Below are 12,569 nucleotides of genomic sequence, written 5' to 3' on the forward strand. Positions count from 1 at the left end.
GCTTAGAGGGCAGGGTGCAGGTACCTGTGTGTGAGGAGCACCCCTTCATGAGCAGAGGTGCCCCTACGAAATCCAGCTCCATTTTCCTGGACTTCGTAAGTGAGGGGAAGCCATTTTACCCATGTACTGGACACAGGTTACTACTTGTGTCCAGCTACATAATGGTAACTTCAAACACTAGTATGTTTGGTATCAAACATATTGGAATCATACCCCAATTACGCTGCCAGTATTGGTTGTATGATTCCATGCAGTGTAGGGGCTCTTTAGAAGACCCCTAACATTGCTCCTACAAGTCTTCTGGTGTCTTCCCGGCAGCCATGCTGCTGCCACCAAACAAACAGGTTTCTGCCCTCCTGTTGCTTGACCAGCTCAAGCAGAGGAAGGCAGAACAAAGAATTTCCTTTGGGAGAGGGAGGCAAAACCCTTTCCCTTTGGAAATAGATGTTACATGGCTTGTGAGGGGTAGCCTCCCCAAGCCACCAGTATGCTTTGAAGGACACATTTGGTGCCCTCCTTGCATAAACCGGTTTGCACTAGTCCAGGGACCGCCGGTCCCTGCTTGCTCTGGCACGAAACTGGACAATGGAAAGGGAAGTAACCACTTCACTGTCCATCAACACCCCAGGGGTGGTGCCCAGAACTCCTCCAGGTGGCCACTTGATTCTGCCATCTTGAATCCAAGGTGGGCATAGGCCCCTGGGAGTATCTGAGTGGCCAGGTCAGAAAGGTGATATCATAGACCCCCCCGATAGGTGGTCACCCTGCTTGGTGACCAATCCCCCTTCCTGGGCTATTTAGGATCTCCCGCCCGGGTGGGTCTTGAGATTGGATGTACAATGGGGGAAAAAGGAGGTGTGTAGAGGAGAGCATATACACACAGGAGATTAGGAGGTTGGCCTTCCAGGACCCCAATCAGCGCATTGTAACGACCCTGCGAGTCCCACTTTGTCGAGGTAACAGTCAAGGGAAGGGAAGGTGCAGCAAAATCTCCACCTCCTCTAGAGCCTCCGATAAATCCAGCATGGTAGACTTTGTCATAGCCATGTCGGGAAAGCATTGGTGCCTCAGAATGGGGGGGCAGACACTGCTAAATAAAGAGGAGTGTTTAACCTTATCCAGCAGGCCACCGACCTTCCATGACACTGCAGTGTAGGAAAGCCTGGCGGTGCACAGGGAGTCAGTGGCCGGTTGCACCAGGAACCACTAACGTGCATGTGGGCAATGGTGAATGGGTCCCTAGAAAGGGCGCATGTCTGTTAGCGACACACATCGGGAGTTGCAGCAATGGACTAATGTGACCACCTGAGAAAAAAGGTTTAAAACATTGAACAAAACGGTTGCTCAAACGTGTGCCAAGCAAACCTCCCCAGCCCCCCCAACCCCCCCCATACTTTTCCGCAAGAAACATCTATCACCCCATAATGCAAACCCCAAACAAAAAACAACTTGTGCGAGATGGGAGAGGAGTGGTGACCCCTCCAGGAAGCTGGATCCATGCAACGCAGTGCCTGCAGGGACGCAGGTGGTCAGTCGGTCAGACAGCAAGGTATCCGGGTGGCAAGGATGACGAGTTTACCAGTCAGGTGGGTCCAGAATGGGTGGTTTGATTAAAAGGAAGGAGGAGTGTGGCTCAGCCGCTCTTCTGCAGGCATCGAGAAGCGTATACCGCCCACCTCACTCATGGGTAGGTCAGGTCCCTGGGACGTCGATAATGTAGGTGACTCGAGACGCAGCAATGGGGATGCACTATGATATTTCCTCCGGCAAGACAGGGTAAAACCCCTCTTATGGCATATGTCCATGAGAGATCCTTGCGTCGAGCGTTGACTGTCACCGGGAGCGCCACATGCAGAACCTGTTCTCTTCAGTGAGACATTCCCTGGACGATTCAGGGGTATCGAAGAAGAAGGATTTGCCATCCATAAGAACCTTGAGAAGTTCAGAGAACAGGAGCATATAATACAGCTGCAATGCTCTGGCTTCTGCTTTGAACTTCTCGTGTGTAGTCCAGGAAAATGAGTATTCTAGAGTTCTTGTGGTTAAGTTCAGACTTCGCTCTTGCTTCTTTGAGGATGTTGTCCTGGTCTTTGAGGTTAAGGAATCTTGCTATCAGTGGGCGCCTTTGGGCACCTGGGGGAGGCTTAGGAGTCAATTCCTTGTGAGCCCCTTCAATCGGAAACCATGGGGACAGTTTGTCAGCAGGCATCCAAGATTTGGGGCATTGTTCTAAGAACTCGGTTGTGTGGGAGTTTTCAACATCCACTGGAAACCCCACGAAGCACAACTTGTTGCGCCGTGACCGGTTCTCGCTATCCTCAGCTCTGTGGTGAAGTTAGTTTGTCCAGGATAACAGCTGGGCAACTTCAGTCTTGAGATCTGAGAGGTTACCATCTACTGTGGACACACGACCTTCCACCTCCATGATGCGATCCACCGCATTGCGCAGATCTTGGCGCAAGAGAGACCGACATCTTCCTGTAACCTCACGGACCTTTGTCTCAAGGGCATTCTGGGAAGACTGTATAGCCTGAAGAATTGTGTCTGGCCACTGATTGCATTTGTGCCTCTAGCAGAGGTGTCATCCCCTGAGGAACCAGACAGAGTGATTAACTGGTCTATACATGGTTGGGAAGCGGGTGGTTGTTTGCCGGCCTCGTCGTTCCCCATATTTCCTAATGATCATGAGCTGGGGTGTTGAAGTTTGGCCCGATTGCCGGTTCTCGGCAGCACGAGCAGCCAAAGGTCAAGCCAGATATTGCTCTTGAGGAGAGCACCCACAAGTGTGGATGAGATTGAAGAAGGGGCCCTGGTGCAGGTAGTAGGGACCCCGGTAAATCATGGTGTGCCAATCTCCAGTCCGGATTGGAGAGGGAGTATCCCTGTGGATGGCCCCGGGCCACTAGGGGCCAGTGAACCCCACCACAACTGGCAGAGTGCCTCAAGGGGATCAGTAGATAAAGGGTGAACCCCACCATAGGAATTCAACATCCAGGCCTCGGGGCGACAAGGGTCCACCAGGGGCTGAATTATGGGCCAGCAATCACCACATGTGTCCGCCACCAGAGGACAACCCAGCAAGAAGGGGGTGGAGGGGATGGATTCCGAGGCCGCCAAAAAACATAGTGGCGGTCCCAGTCCCTGGCACCCCAATGTAGCACCTCTGCTGAAACAATGAAGGCAGGGATCACTCCCTTCCCTGCAGAGACCAAAAGGTGGGCCAGCAGTTGGCAGGACAGAGCTGCTTGGATGTCAGCCACGCCCCAGGACCCAGCAGAGCCAGATTCAGGAAGTCAGCAGATGGAGAGGGGTCCACAGCAGTCCACTAGGGCTTGGGCTGCCTCAAAGTCCACCGAGGCTGCTGGTATTAGGCCCAAACCACCTTAGGCCTGGCCTCCGTAGTACGCATCCCAGGCCGGCGATGCAGACACTGCCCACCTCGGCAGTGGAGCTTTCGCCTCGGGCCGATTTCCCTGTTCCCTCACAGGCCAGATGGCTCATGTGCGCCCCAAGGAGGGGGAGAGGGCGGAGAGAACAGCTGAGAGCCAGGCCCGCCACGCTCCACCTCCACTAATCAGGCAGCCCTACTCCTCTGGTCCACGTGACTGTCCCTGAAGGCCTGGGTCTCAGGTTGCGGCACACACTCCACTCTGGGACCAACATGGCCTTCCCAGGGTGCTGCCTTCTGTTTGGGAGCCGCGTTCGTCCCCAGGAGCCGCAGCCTTGGCAGGGCCAGCACCCCCACGCTGGGCCACCGCGGTCAGATAGGGTGGCTCCACCTATGCACCGGAGAGTGCCTGTTCACTTAAATCGGTTGCCGAACCTCCTGATGTCACTCAGCATGTCCACCTGCGCGGAGATGTTCTGGCACTGCAGTCAATGGCGTGGTCCAGACCACTCTCAGATTGTGACCGCCATCTTGATGCCCAAAGCTACGCCCCCGGCACTAGCCATTTTCTTTTTACCTTTAATTGAGAACGCCATAGCATAGACAATAGGGCAAAACTTTCAAGTACCTCCATTCCATGTGTGGCACCTTGAGTCAGTTCTAGATGTATTGCTAACAGTATGTTGCCTTCTGGGATTAGTACTTATGCTTTAAATGTTGCTGGTTTGGACCCAAAATCCCAGTATGACATACTGTACTGATTACAAAAACAGGACTTGCTGAAAGTGTCACACAAAATATAGGTACACCTGGCAGCAATGCAACAACACAAAATGCTGCCATAGAGCCTGTAAATCTCTAAAAGTTCTGTGCTGCAACTTACCCTCTGTGGAGTGTGTATTGGAGATAGAGCATCAAGATCTGCCATAGGAAACTCTATGCCTTTCCTCTTCAATTCTTCATAAATATGCACTACTCCAGTTAGATCAGGACTACTTCGAAATGCATCCGCCCAAGCCTACAAAACAATAAATCATAGATAAACTTCTCATTCATTTAATTAAAAAAATGATATTGATGAGTCATTACTACCATAAATATTACACAATATAAAATAGAAAGAATATAAAGAGAAAGCACAATTTAGAAGATTGTTTTCGAAAACAGCTTATTTAATTTATTTAGTACAAACAATGTAATATAGATGAACAAGGTACTTACCTTTATTAAAGCTTGCAGGGTTGACGGGGGTGAGAGGTTTGTGAGGACCTCTGGCTTTGGGACCCACAATACTTGTGGGAGCCGCGTCCATAGCCATGAAAGGACAGAGCCTACTGGCCTTGGTGGCTAGGGGTGAAAAAACACAGCTGACAGTCCCTACCATAGCCACCCAAAGACCCAGCAGTGGCCCTACTGTCCTTAAGTCTCTCCAAGGCAGAATCTGCTCCCTCCCTGAAGAGACGGGTTCCATGGAATGACATGTCCATGAGAGAGGCTTAGACATCACCCAAAATGCCAGGATTCTCAATTAGGAAGGACGTTGATGCACCAAAAAAGAAGCAATGGCTCTGCCAAGAGTGTTTGTTGTATCCAACCCACATCTGATTGTTTACTTTGTTGTGTCTCGTCTGTCAGCAATAACTTGGGAAATTATGGCCCAGGCCTCGTCCAAAACCACAGGAAGCACTTGTACAACAGTATCCCACAAAGTATGTTAAAAAGCATGTGTGGTTCACAGACCGCAGTGCCAGGCTGGTAGAAGAAAATATTCTCTTTCCGAATGTATCCAACCTCTTGGATCACCTATCCTGTGGGAGCTGAAGCACCTCTGTCAAAAACTTTCCTGTGACTTGGGTCACGTGCAGCTATAGGTCGAGGACCTCAGCACCCTCCAGCTCACGATTGCAAAGGAAACCCCTTCCTCTGTAGCCACTGTGGGAGTATAGAGGAGGCCAGTGTCTGTTGAGGTGTCCTGACAACTGGCATCAACCAGGTCCTCATACCAGTTGTCACTGGCTACGGACTCTGCTCGGGTCAGTGTAGGAATAGGGATCCTCAGGTCCCCTCCATTTGAGTCTTCAGTAAGCCTTTCAGTGAAACAGGGCTCAGATTCCAATTCGGGTCATGTGGGCCTGATCAGTGTAGGAACCAACATCACACAATGCCAGTCCAGCTCTGTATCCGAGCCTGAAATCATGATGGGTTTGGAGCTACCAACGAGCGTCAGGGGCACCACCGGGAACAGCACCATTAGAATGGTCCCAGAAGAGGTCGCAAAGTTGCGACCAGGGCTGATCTGGATACATCAACGGATCCCAAGGAGTCGACTGGCACCAAGGACAAACCCTCCAGAAGAGCCCCAGTTGTAGAACCTCCCGAATCCGTTCAACCCATAGATGCCCCAGAGGGTTTGAGCACCCAAAAAATGAGGAGTTAGGCAGGGTTCACTCCAGTTCCAGGGAATTCGGGGAAACGCAGAGCAGACCCAGTTTCTGACACGGCTGCACAAGGACCACTTGCATGCGAGGTCAGGACTTGTGAAGGTGTTCCTTCGCTTTGTTCGACGAATGGGAGAGATGTGTAGTCAAAGAGCACTTCTACTTCTTGTGGGACCTACCAGAAGCAGTCCTGGAGTGGGACGAGGACTGACACGAGAAACTATGAAAGCTGTCTTGAGGCTCAAACTCGAACAAGATATGGAGCAGGGTCAAGCGACCCTTGACCCTCGGGTAGGTCGCTTCCCCGCCGCTGCAGCTCCATCTGCCCAGGCCCCTGCCACCTCTGGTGTGTCGTAGGTGCTCCTTTGCGCTTCTCCTGTCCTTCCCTTCTCTCTCTCCCCGGCACTTGGCTCCCCTCCTGTGATTTCTCCCTCTACACTCTGCCTCGCGCTCTCTCCTCCTGTGTATCTTGTCCTTTTCTCTCTTCCAGTAAGCTTTCTCCTCCTGTGTATCTCGTTCCTTTTCTCTCTTCCATTGAGCCTTCTCCTCCTGTGTATCTCGTCCTTTTCTCTCTTCCAGTGAGCCTTCTCCTCCTGTGTATCTCGTCCTCTTCTCTCCTCCACCGCGCTTTCTCCTCCTGTGTATCTCGTCCTTTTCTCTCTTCCATTGAGCTTTCCCCTCCTCTGATTTTTCTATCTGTCTTGCCATCCTCGCCTTTTCTCCAGTGACTTTGTTCTGTTTCTCCCTTTTTCACTTTTCACTTTTTCACTTTTCCCGCCTCCCTTTTTCCTGCCGCTGCCACCCGTGCGGCCCCTCCCCCTCCTGCTCTCATTCGTCGTCCTCCCTCCCGCCCCCCAGCTGACCCCTCTTTCCCCCCTTCCCTCTTATGGCGGCCGCTGTGCGGCCGCGCCGCTGGCGTGCCAAAGGCAAGTCCGTCTGCACCCATCCGCGCCCAGCACCAGAACCCCTGGCCCCCAGCGGTCCCAAAACCCCCAGCTCAGCTACGACGCCGCCTCCCTCCACGCACACAACCCCGGACGAACTACCACCTGCTACCAAGCCAGCCCGAAACGCACCCATGGACCCTTCGCCTGTCACACATGCAAGTATTCCTTCCACCGCGACTGCAATCCGTCCACCAGCCCACGCTCCAACAACCACCTCAAGTGCATCCTCATTAACGCACACTCCGTCCACAAGCACACCATTGAACTATGGGACCTCCTGGACTCTACCGCACCAGACGTCGCCTTCATCACTGAGACCTGGATGAACGCCTCATCGGCCCCCGACATCGCCCTAGCCATCCCTGACGGATACAAGATCACCAGGAAAGACCGCGCCAACCAAATCGGAGGAGGAATCGCCATCCTCCACAACAGCTCCATCAACGTCACTACCTCCACCGAAGACACCCCCCTCGCCGCAGAACATATGCACTTCCAGATCCACACGACCCCAGGACCACCCTCAGAGGAACCCTTGTCTACAGGCCCCCCGGCCCACGCGCCCCATTCAGCGAATCCATCACAGATTTCATCTCCCCGCACGCCCTAGCCTCACCTGACTACATCCTCCTCGGAGACCTGAACTTCCACCTGGAGAAGAACAACGACCCCAACACCACCACCCTACTCGACAACCTCGCCAACCTCGGACTCAAGCAACTGGTGAACACCCCCACCCACATCGCCGGACACACGATCGACCCCATCTTCTCCGCCAGCAACCACGTATCCTTCAGCCACTCCTCCGAGATTCACTGGACCAACCACAGATGTGTCCACTTCACCTTCAGACGCAAGACCCAACACCTTCTCACACAACCTATCCCCTGCAGACCCTGGAACAAAATCTCCACAGAACAGCTACTCTCCACTCTCAACCATAACCGACCTGCCATCACCTCCGACGCCAACAACGCAGCCCTCAAACTCACACAATGGATCACCAACTGCGCTGACAACCTCGCCCCCTCCACACGCCTCCCAAGACAGACCAACATCAGGAAACCTCCTTGATTCACAGACGCCCCCAAAGAATCCAAGAAAACCTGCCGTACCCTCGAAAAAACCTGGCGCAAAGAACACACCACAGAAAATAAGTCAGCCCTCAAAACCGCCACCCGCGAACACCACCAGCTGATCCGCTCAAACAAAAGAGCATCCTTCAAAGAAAGACTGGACAAGAACACTCACAACAGCAAAGAACTCTTCAACACCGTCAAAGAGCTCTCCAATCCCAACGCCAGCTCCAACTCCATCACGCCCTCTCAAGAACTCTGCAACTCCCTCGCTACCTTCTTCCATCGAAAGATCACTGACCTGCACGACAGCTTCGGACCACAGATCCCACCGACCACCACGGAACTCGTAGCCCCAACCATCACCCTCAACACCTGGACACCCATCAGCGCCAAAGAGACTCGAACAACCATGAACACCATCCACTCCGGTGCCCCCTCGGACCCCACATTACATCTTCAACAAAGCCGACGCCAGCATCGCCCCCTATCTCCAGAGCATCATCAACAGCTCGTTTGCATCTGCCACCTTCCCCGAGAGCTGGAAACACGCAGAAGTCAACGCTCTCCTAAAGAAACCTACGGCGGACCCCAACGACCTGAAGAATTTCCGTCCCATCTCACTCCTCCCCTTCCCGGCCAAGGTCATCGAGAAGGCCGTCAACAAGCAACTGACCAACTTCCTCGAAGACAACAACCTGGTCGACCCCTCCCAGTCCGGCTTTAGGGCCAACCACAGCACAGAAACCGCCCTCATCGCAGTCACCGACGACATCCGAACACAACTACACAACGGAGAAACAACCGCCCTCATCCTCCTCGACCTCTCGGCTGCCTTCGACACCGTCTGCCACCGCACCCTAATAACCCGCCTCCGCTCCACCGGCATCCAAGGACAGGCCCTGGACTGGATCATCTCTTTTCTCTCTGACCGATCCCAAAGAGTCTACCTCCCGCCCTTCCACTCGGAACCCACCAAGATCATCTGCGGCGTCCCACAAGGCTCCTCGCTCAGCCCTACTCTCTTCAATGTCTACATGAGCCCCCTCGCCGACATCGCTCTCAAACACAACAGCAACATTATCTCCTACGCTGACGACACCCAGCTGATACTCTCCCTCACTAAAGACCCAGCCACCGCCAAAGCCAACCTGCAGGATGGAATGAAAGACGTCGCAGAATGGATGAAGCTCAGCCGCCTGAAAGTGAACTCAGACAAGACGGAAGTCCTCATCCTCGGAAACTCCCCGTCCGCCTGGGACGACTCCTGGTGGCCCACGGCCCTGGGCACCGCACCAACCCCTTCAGATGGCTGGAGGATGCTTGTACGACCAAACTCTGAGGGTTAGGGTGTCTGCAGAGAAAGTCTGTGTCCCCTGGAGCAGTCTGTGCCTCCTGGCTACCTATCGATTAACTAGTGGACAAGATAGTGGCTTTGCGCAGGTGCTTTCAAGAATATCAGTGTTGGCCTTATTAAAGGGAAAAAGGTTGTTCTTGACTTTTTTAAGCTGGATTGAGAACTTCTGCAAAGACATTTGTTTCTACCTCAGCAGTGGATAGGGTGAAATTTAGAACTGTGCTGCTTTCCTAATTACTGTTGCAAATGAGTGATTCTTCTGTCGCCATCGCTGGACTGGGGGAGGAGAGGCCAACATGGATGGAGACCACTAACATCCTGTAAGTAGTCAAAGATACTGCCATCATCGAAGGATTGTTTTATCCAACAATCATCATCAATCTCCCCATATCTGAAGTGTGAAGCATCCATATCTGGCTCTGAATGGACATATTGTCTCGATCTTGGAGACAGGGCATGGGTGTTAAAATCAGACAGTATTATTGGCTTCATTTCCAGTGTTCATACCGGAATCTGACCCTGGGTGGTGACATCAGGTGTGGTGAAGAGGGTGGCGTCATGGAGGAGGAAGCTGGTGTTCAGGCCAAAATGACTGGAGCCGGACCCAAAGTTGAACCTGGCCTCAGGATGAGTTTGATGGATACATTCAGCATTGAGGATGGATCCGACCATGGTAGACATAATGGACGAGCACTCGGATGCTCGGGGCCCAAAGGTGCTCTAGAGGGATCTGGTGTGGCACTAAAAATGTGGTCCAAGGCCACCTGTGGCTACTGTGATGTTGATGTCCATGACCAAGAAAACTGAACTTTGTTGGAAATTGGTTCTGTGTAGTCGGAGCGACTTTGTGGCCTGGCTGTGGCGTTATGCCACTCCAAGTAGTAGGAGTGGCGACACAAAGGGGAATCATGTTTCAACTTATGTTTTTTATGGGACTTCCAAAGCTTACCTTAGCCCTGTAACTTTAAAGATGGTCGGTCACAAGAGCAGGCTTTGGAATATGTCCTCAACTAGGACTGCCACACCTTCGACTGGGAGTGCTTCTTTGACCTGCGGAGTTTGCAATGCCACATTTTGCTTCATGGTTGCAGATGGCCTTTTTGTTCATTTTAGTGCAGCACGGCCACAATGCATAATCATGTTTGGAGCCGAGGCAGATATCGTGTGTGTCTGTCATCAACATCTTCCAATTACAGTCATGGCTAAACTCTGTTTTTGTAGGCAGTGACACTGCCGGCACACATCAATACATTTTTAGGGTAAATCACTGTCAAGTGTAACAGGATTCAAGAAGCTCAGGATCTTGTATTTTGTTTAAAAAAAAAAGTAACATTAGTAGCCCAAGTTGCTGCTGTACACTCATCAAATATTGATACTCCATGAGTTACTGCCCATAAAGCAGATCTTTTGACAACTTTTGTTTTTTAAACACATTTTTACTGATATTTTCAACACGTAAATGCTCATACAATTTTAGCGGAATACATCTATTCATTCCCAGCATAAAGATTTGGTCTATTCAGCTCTTCTCAACTGTTCCACTGCACAGAGTCTTTTAAGGAATCATTGTTGTCCCTGCCACCCTCTTCCACCCCAACTTCCCTCCCCCTTCCCCAGTGAGTCAAATTTTGTGTTGTGTGATGTACTGTGTGTGGTGAAGTCAGTTATGTCCTGCTGTCCTGTGTGTAAGACAACGTCAGGCTCTTGCTCAGGAGGATCTCTGCTGTCAAGTGTGGGGTGGTTGGCTCTTAACAGTTTCTTTCTCACTCAGGGCCCAGGGCGTTCTGGGTCGCTTCTCTCATGGCTTCCGCTAGTGTCCCATGTTCTTGCTACATCTAGATATCTCATCCCTCTTTTGGCCTCCCTGAGAAGGGCATCTCCATCACATCAAGCCTATTTGTTTAGTTCCCTATGCCAACTAGCTATTCTCGTGCCTGTCGGGCTCTTACAATTCATTGCAATCTCCCTCTTGGCCAAGCTAGGTCCTGGAACCTGCTAGAGACCTTTGTTTTAGACGTTTGTGGGAACCATCCAAGTAGGCAATGACCCATTGTGCATGGAACCACCTTGTCTATTGTAACTTCTACAGATTGGGTCACCTCCCCCGAGAACATCCCAAGCTGTGGACAATCCCAAAACATGTGTTTAATTTCTGCACAGAGGACTCCACATTTTAAGCATTTCGCTCCTTCTGTGTTGAAAAGCCTATTAATCTGACTGGGGGGTTAAATATGCCCGATGCAACACAGAGTTAATTAACTTGAACCTGGCATTTCTCGTCCCCTTAGGGGTGCCTTCCAATATATGCTCCCAGGCCTTGTCAGGGATACTGGTTCTCAGATCTCCTTCCCATTTTTGCCTAAGTGAATCCATCGGGAGGGTCATATCTGTTCGTATTCTATTATATAAATGTGTGACCGTTGAGGTCGCCAGATAGGTACAAGTTGTCTGTGTTTGGGGTTCCCCCAGTCCCGCCCGTCAGTGATGTCGAATACCAGCAGTGACCGAGCCATAGAGCAAGAAGTTCCCCCCTCCCCCCTCCCCGGAAGAACAAAATCTGCGCTACGGTCCACAAATGATACCACTGTACCTTCTTTAAACAGGGTGCCCACAGACAGCACTCCTGCTGCATACCAGGCTTCGAGCCCCTCCCAGTTACCCCTATGCGGCAGTGCTAATGCAGACAACAGGGGGAGGTCTGGGAAATAGGGAGTCTTTATCTTAGATTTGCGCAAGTAGCTTGTCCAGCACTGTAGGATTGTTTTCAATTTGGGGGAGTCCTCTCCCTTGTTACGTCGGATTCCCAATAATACCTCCATTAATCTCATCAGTGGAGGGGTGAATGGCTTCACCAATGCCTCAGGATCATGTCTGCTCACTATCCATTGTGTGAGAAACTGGAGCTGTGCCACTAGGTAGTAAGCCTCAAAGTCAGGGACAGCCAACCCTCCGTCCGTAGATTGCCTTTAAAGTTTAGCCAGGTCCACTCACCTTCGACCACTGTCCCACAGGAATGATATTACTAGTGCATGCAATTCCCTTAAGGTTACCCTGGGTTTCCATATCGGCAATACTGTAAAGTAATATATTAGTCTAGTCAGGACATTTCCCCCCCCCCCCCCTCCAACCCCCTCCCTCCCCCAACCACACTATGAGCTACAGCGGACAAGGGGCAGGTCTGTGTGGTCCCCCGCTCCACTGCATATCTTTCTGATAGTGTCCTGCCGGTGTGAACTCTAGCAGTTGGTTTAGTGTTTAGTAGTCGTACCCATGCAAAATAGTCACTCCCCAAACCCATCCATGCCATCACTACATAAAGGAAGCACCACTCTAGGCTACTGAAAGCCTTCTTAATGTCCACTG

At 51.7% G+C, this 12,569-nt stretch overlaps 1 protein-coding gene across 6 annotated transcripts in view; it reads right to left on the reverse strand.

The window, feature by feature from the left end:
* Positions 1–12,569, reverse strand: part of TOM1L2 (target of myb1 like 2 membrane trafficking protein) — a 336,841-nt gene that overhangs the window by 179,563 nt on the left and 144,709 nt on the right. For 3 of the 6 annotated variants that reach the window (XM_069210085.1, XM_069210083.1, XM_069210081.1), the window contains exon 5: positions 4,272–4,406. In XM_069210085.1, the coding sequence (XP_069066186.1) occupies positions 4,272–4,406 (135 nt within the window). Of the gene's footprint in view, positions 1–4,269; positions 4,407–12,569 lie in introns of all 6 variants that reach the window. The other 3 variants (XM_069210084.1, XM_069210082.1, XM_069210080.1) reach the window with 1 other exon arrangement.

This window comes from Pleurodeles waltl, chromosome 10 (genome assembly GCF_031143425.1).
Source record: "Pleurodeles waltl isolate 20211129_DDA chromosome 10, aPleWal1.hap1.20221129, whole genome shotgun sequence".
NCBI classification, from domain to species: Eukaryota; Metazoa; Chordata; class Amphibia; order Caudata; family Salamandridae; genus Pleurodeles; species Pleurodeles waltl.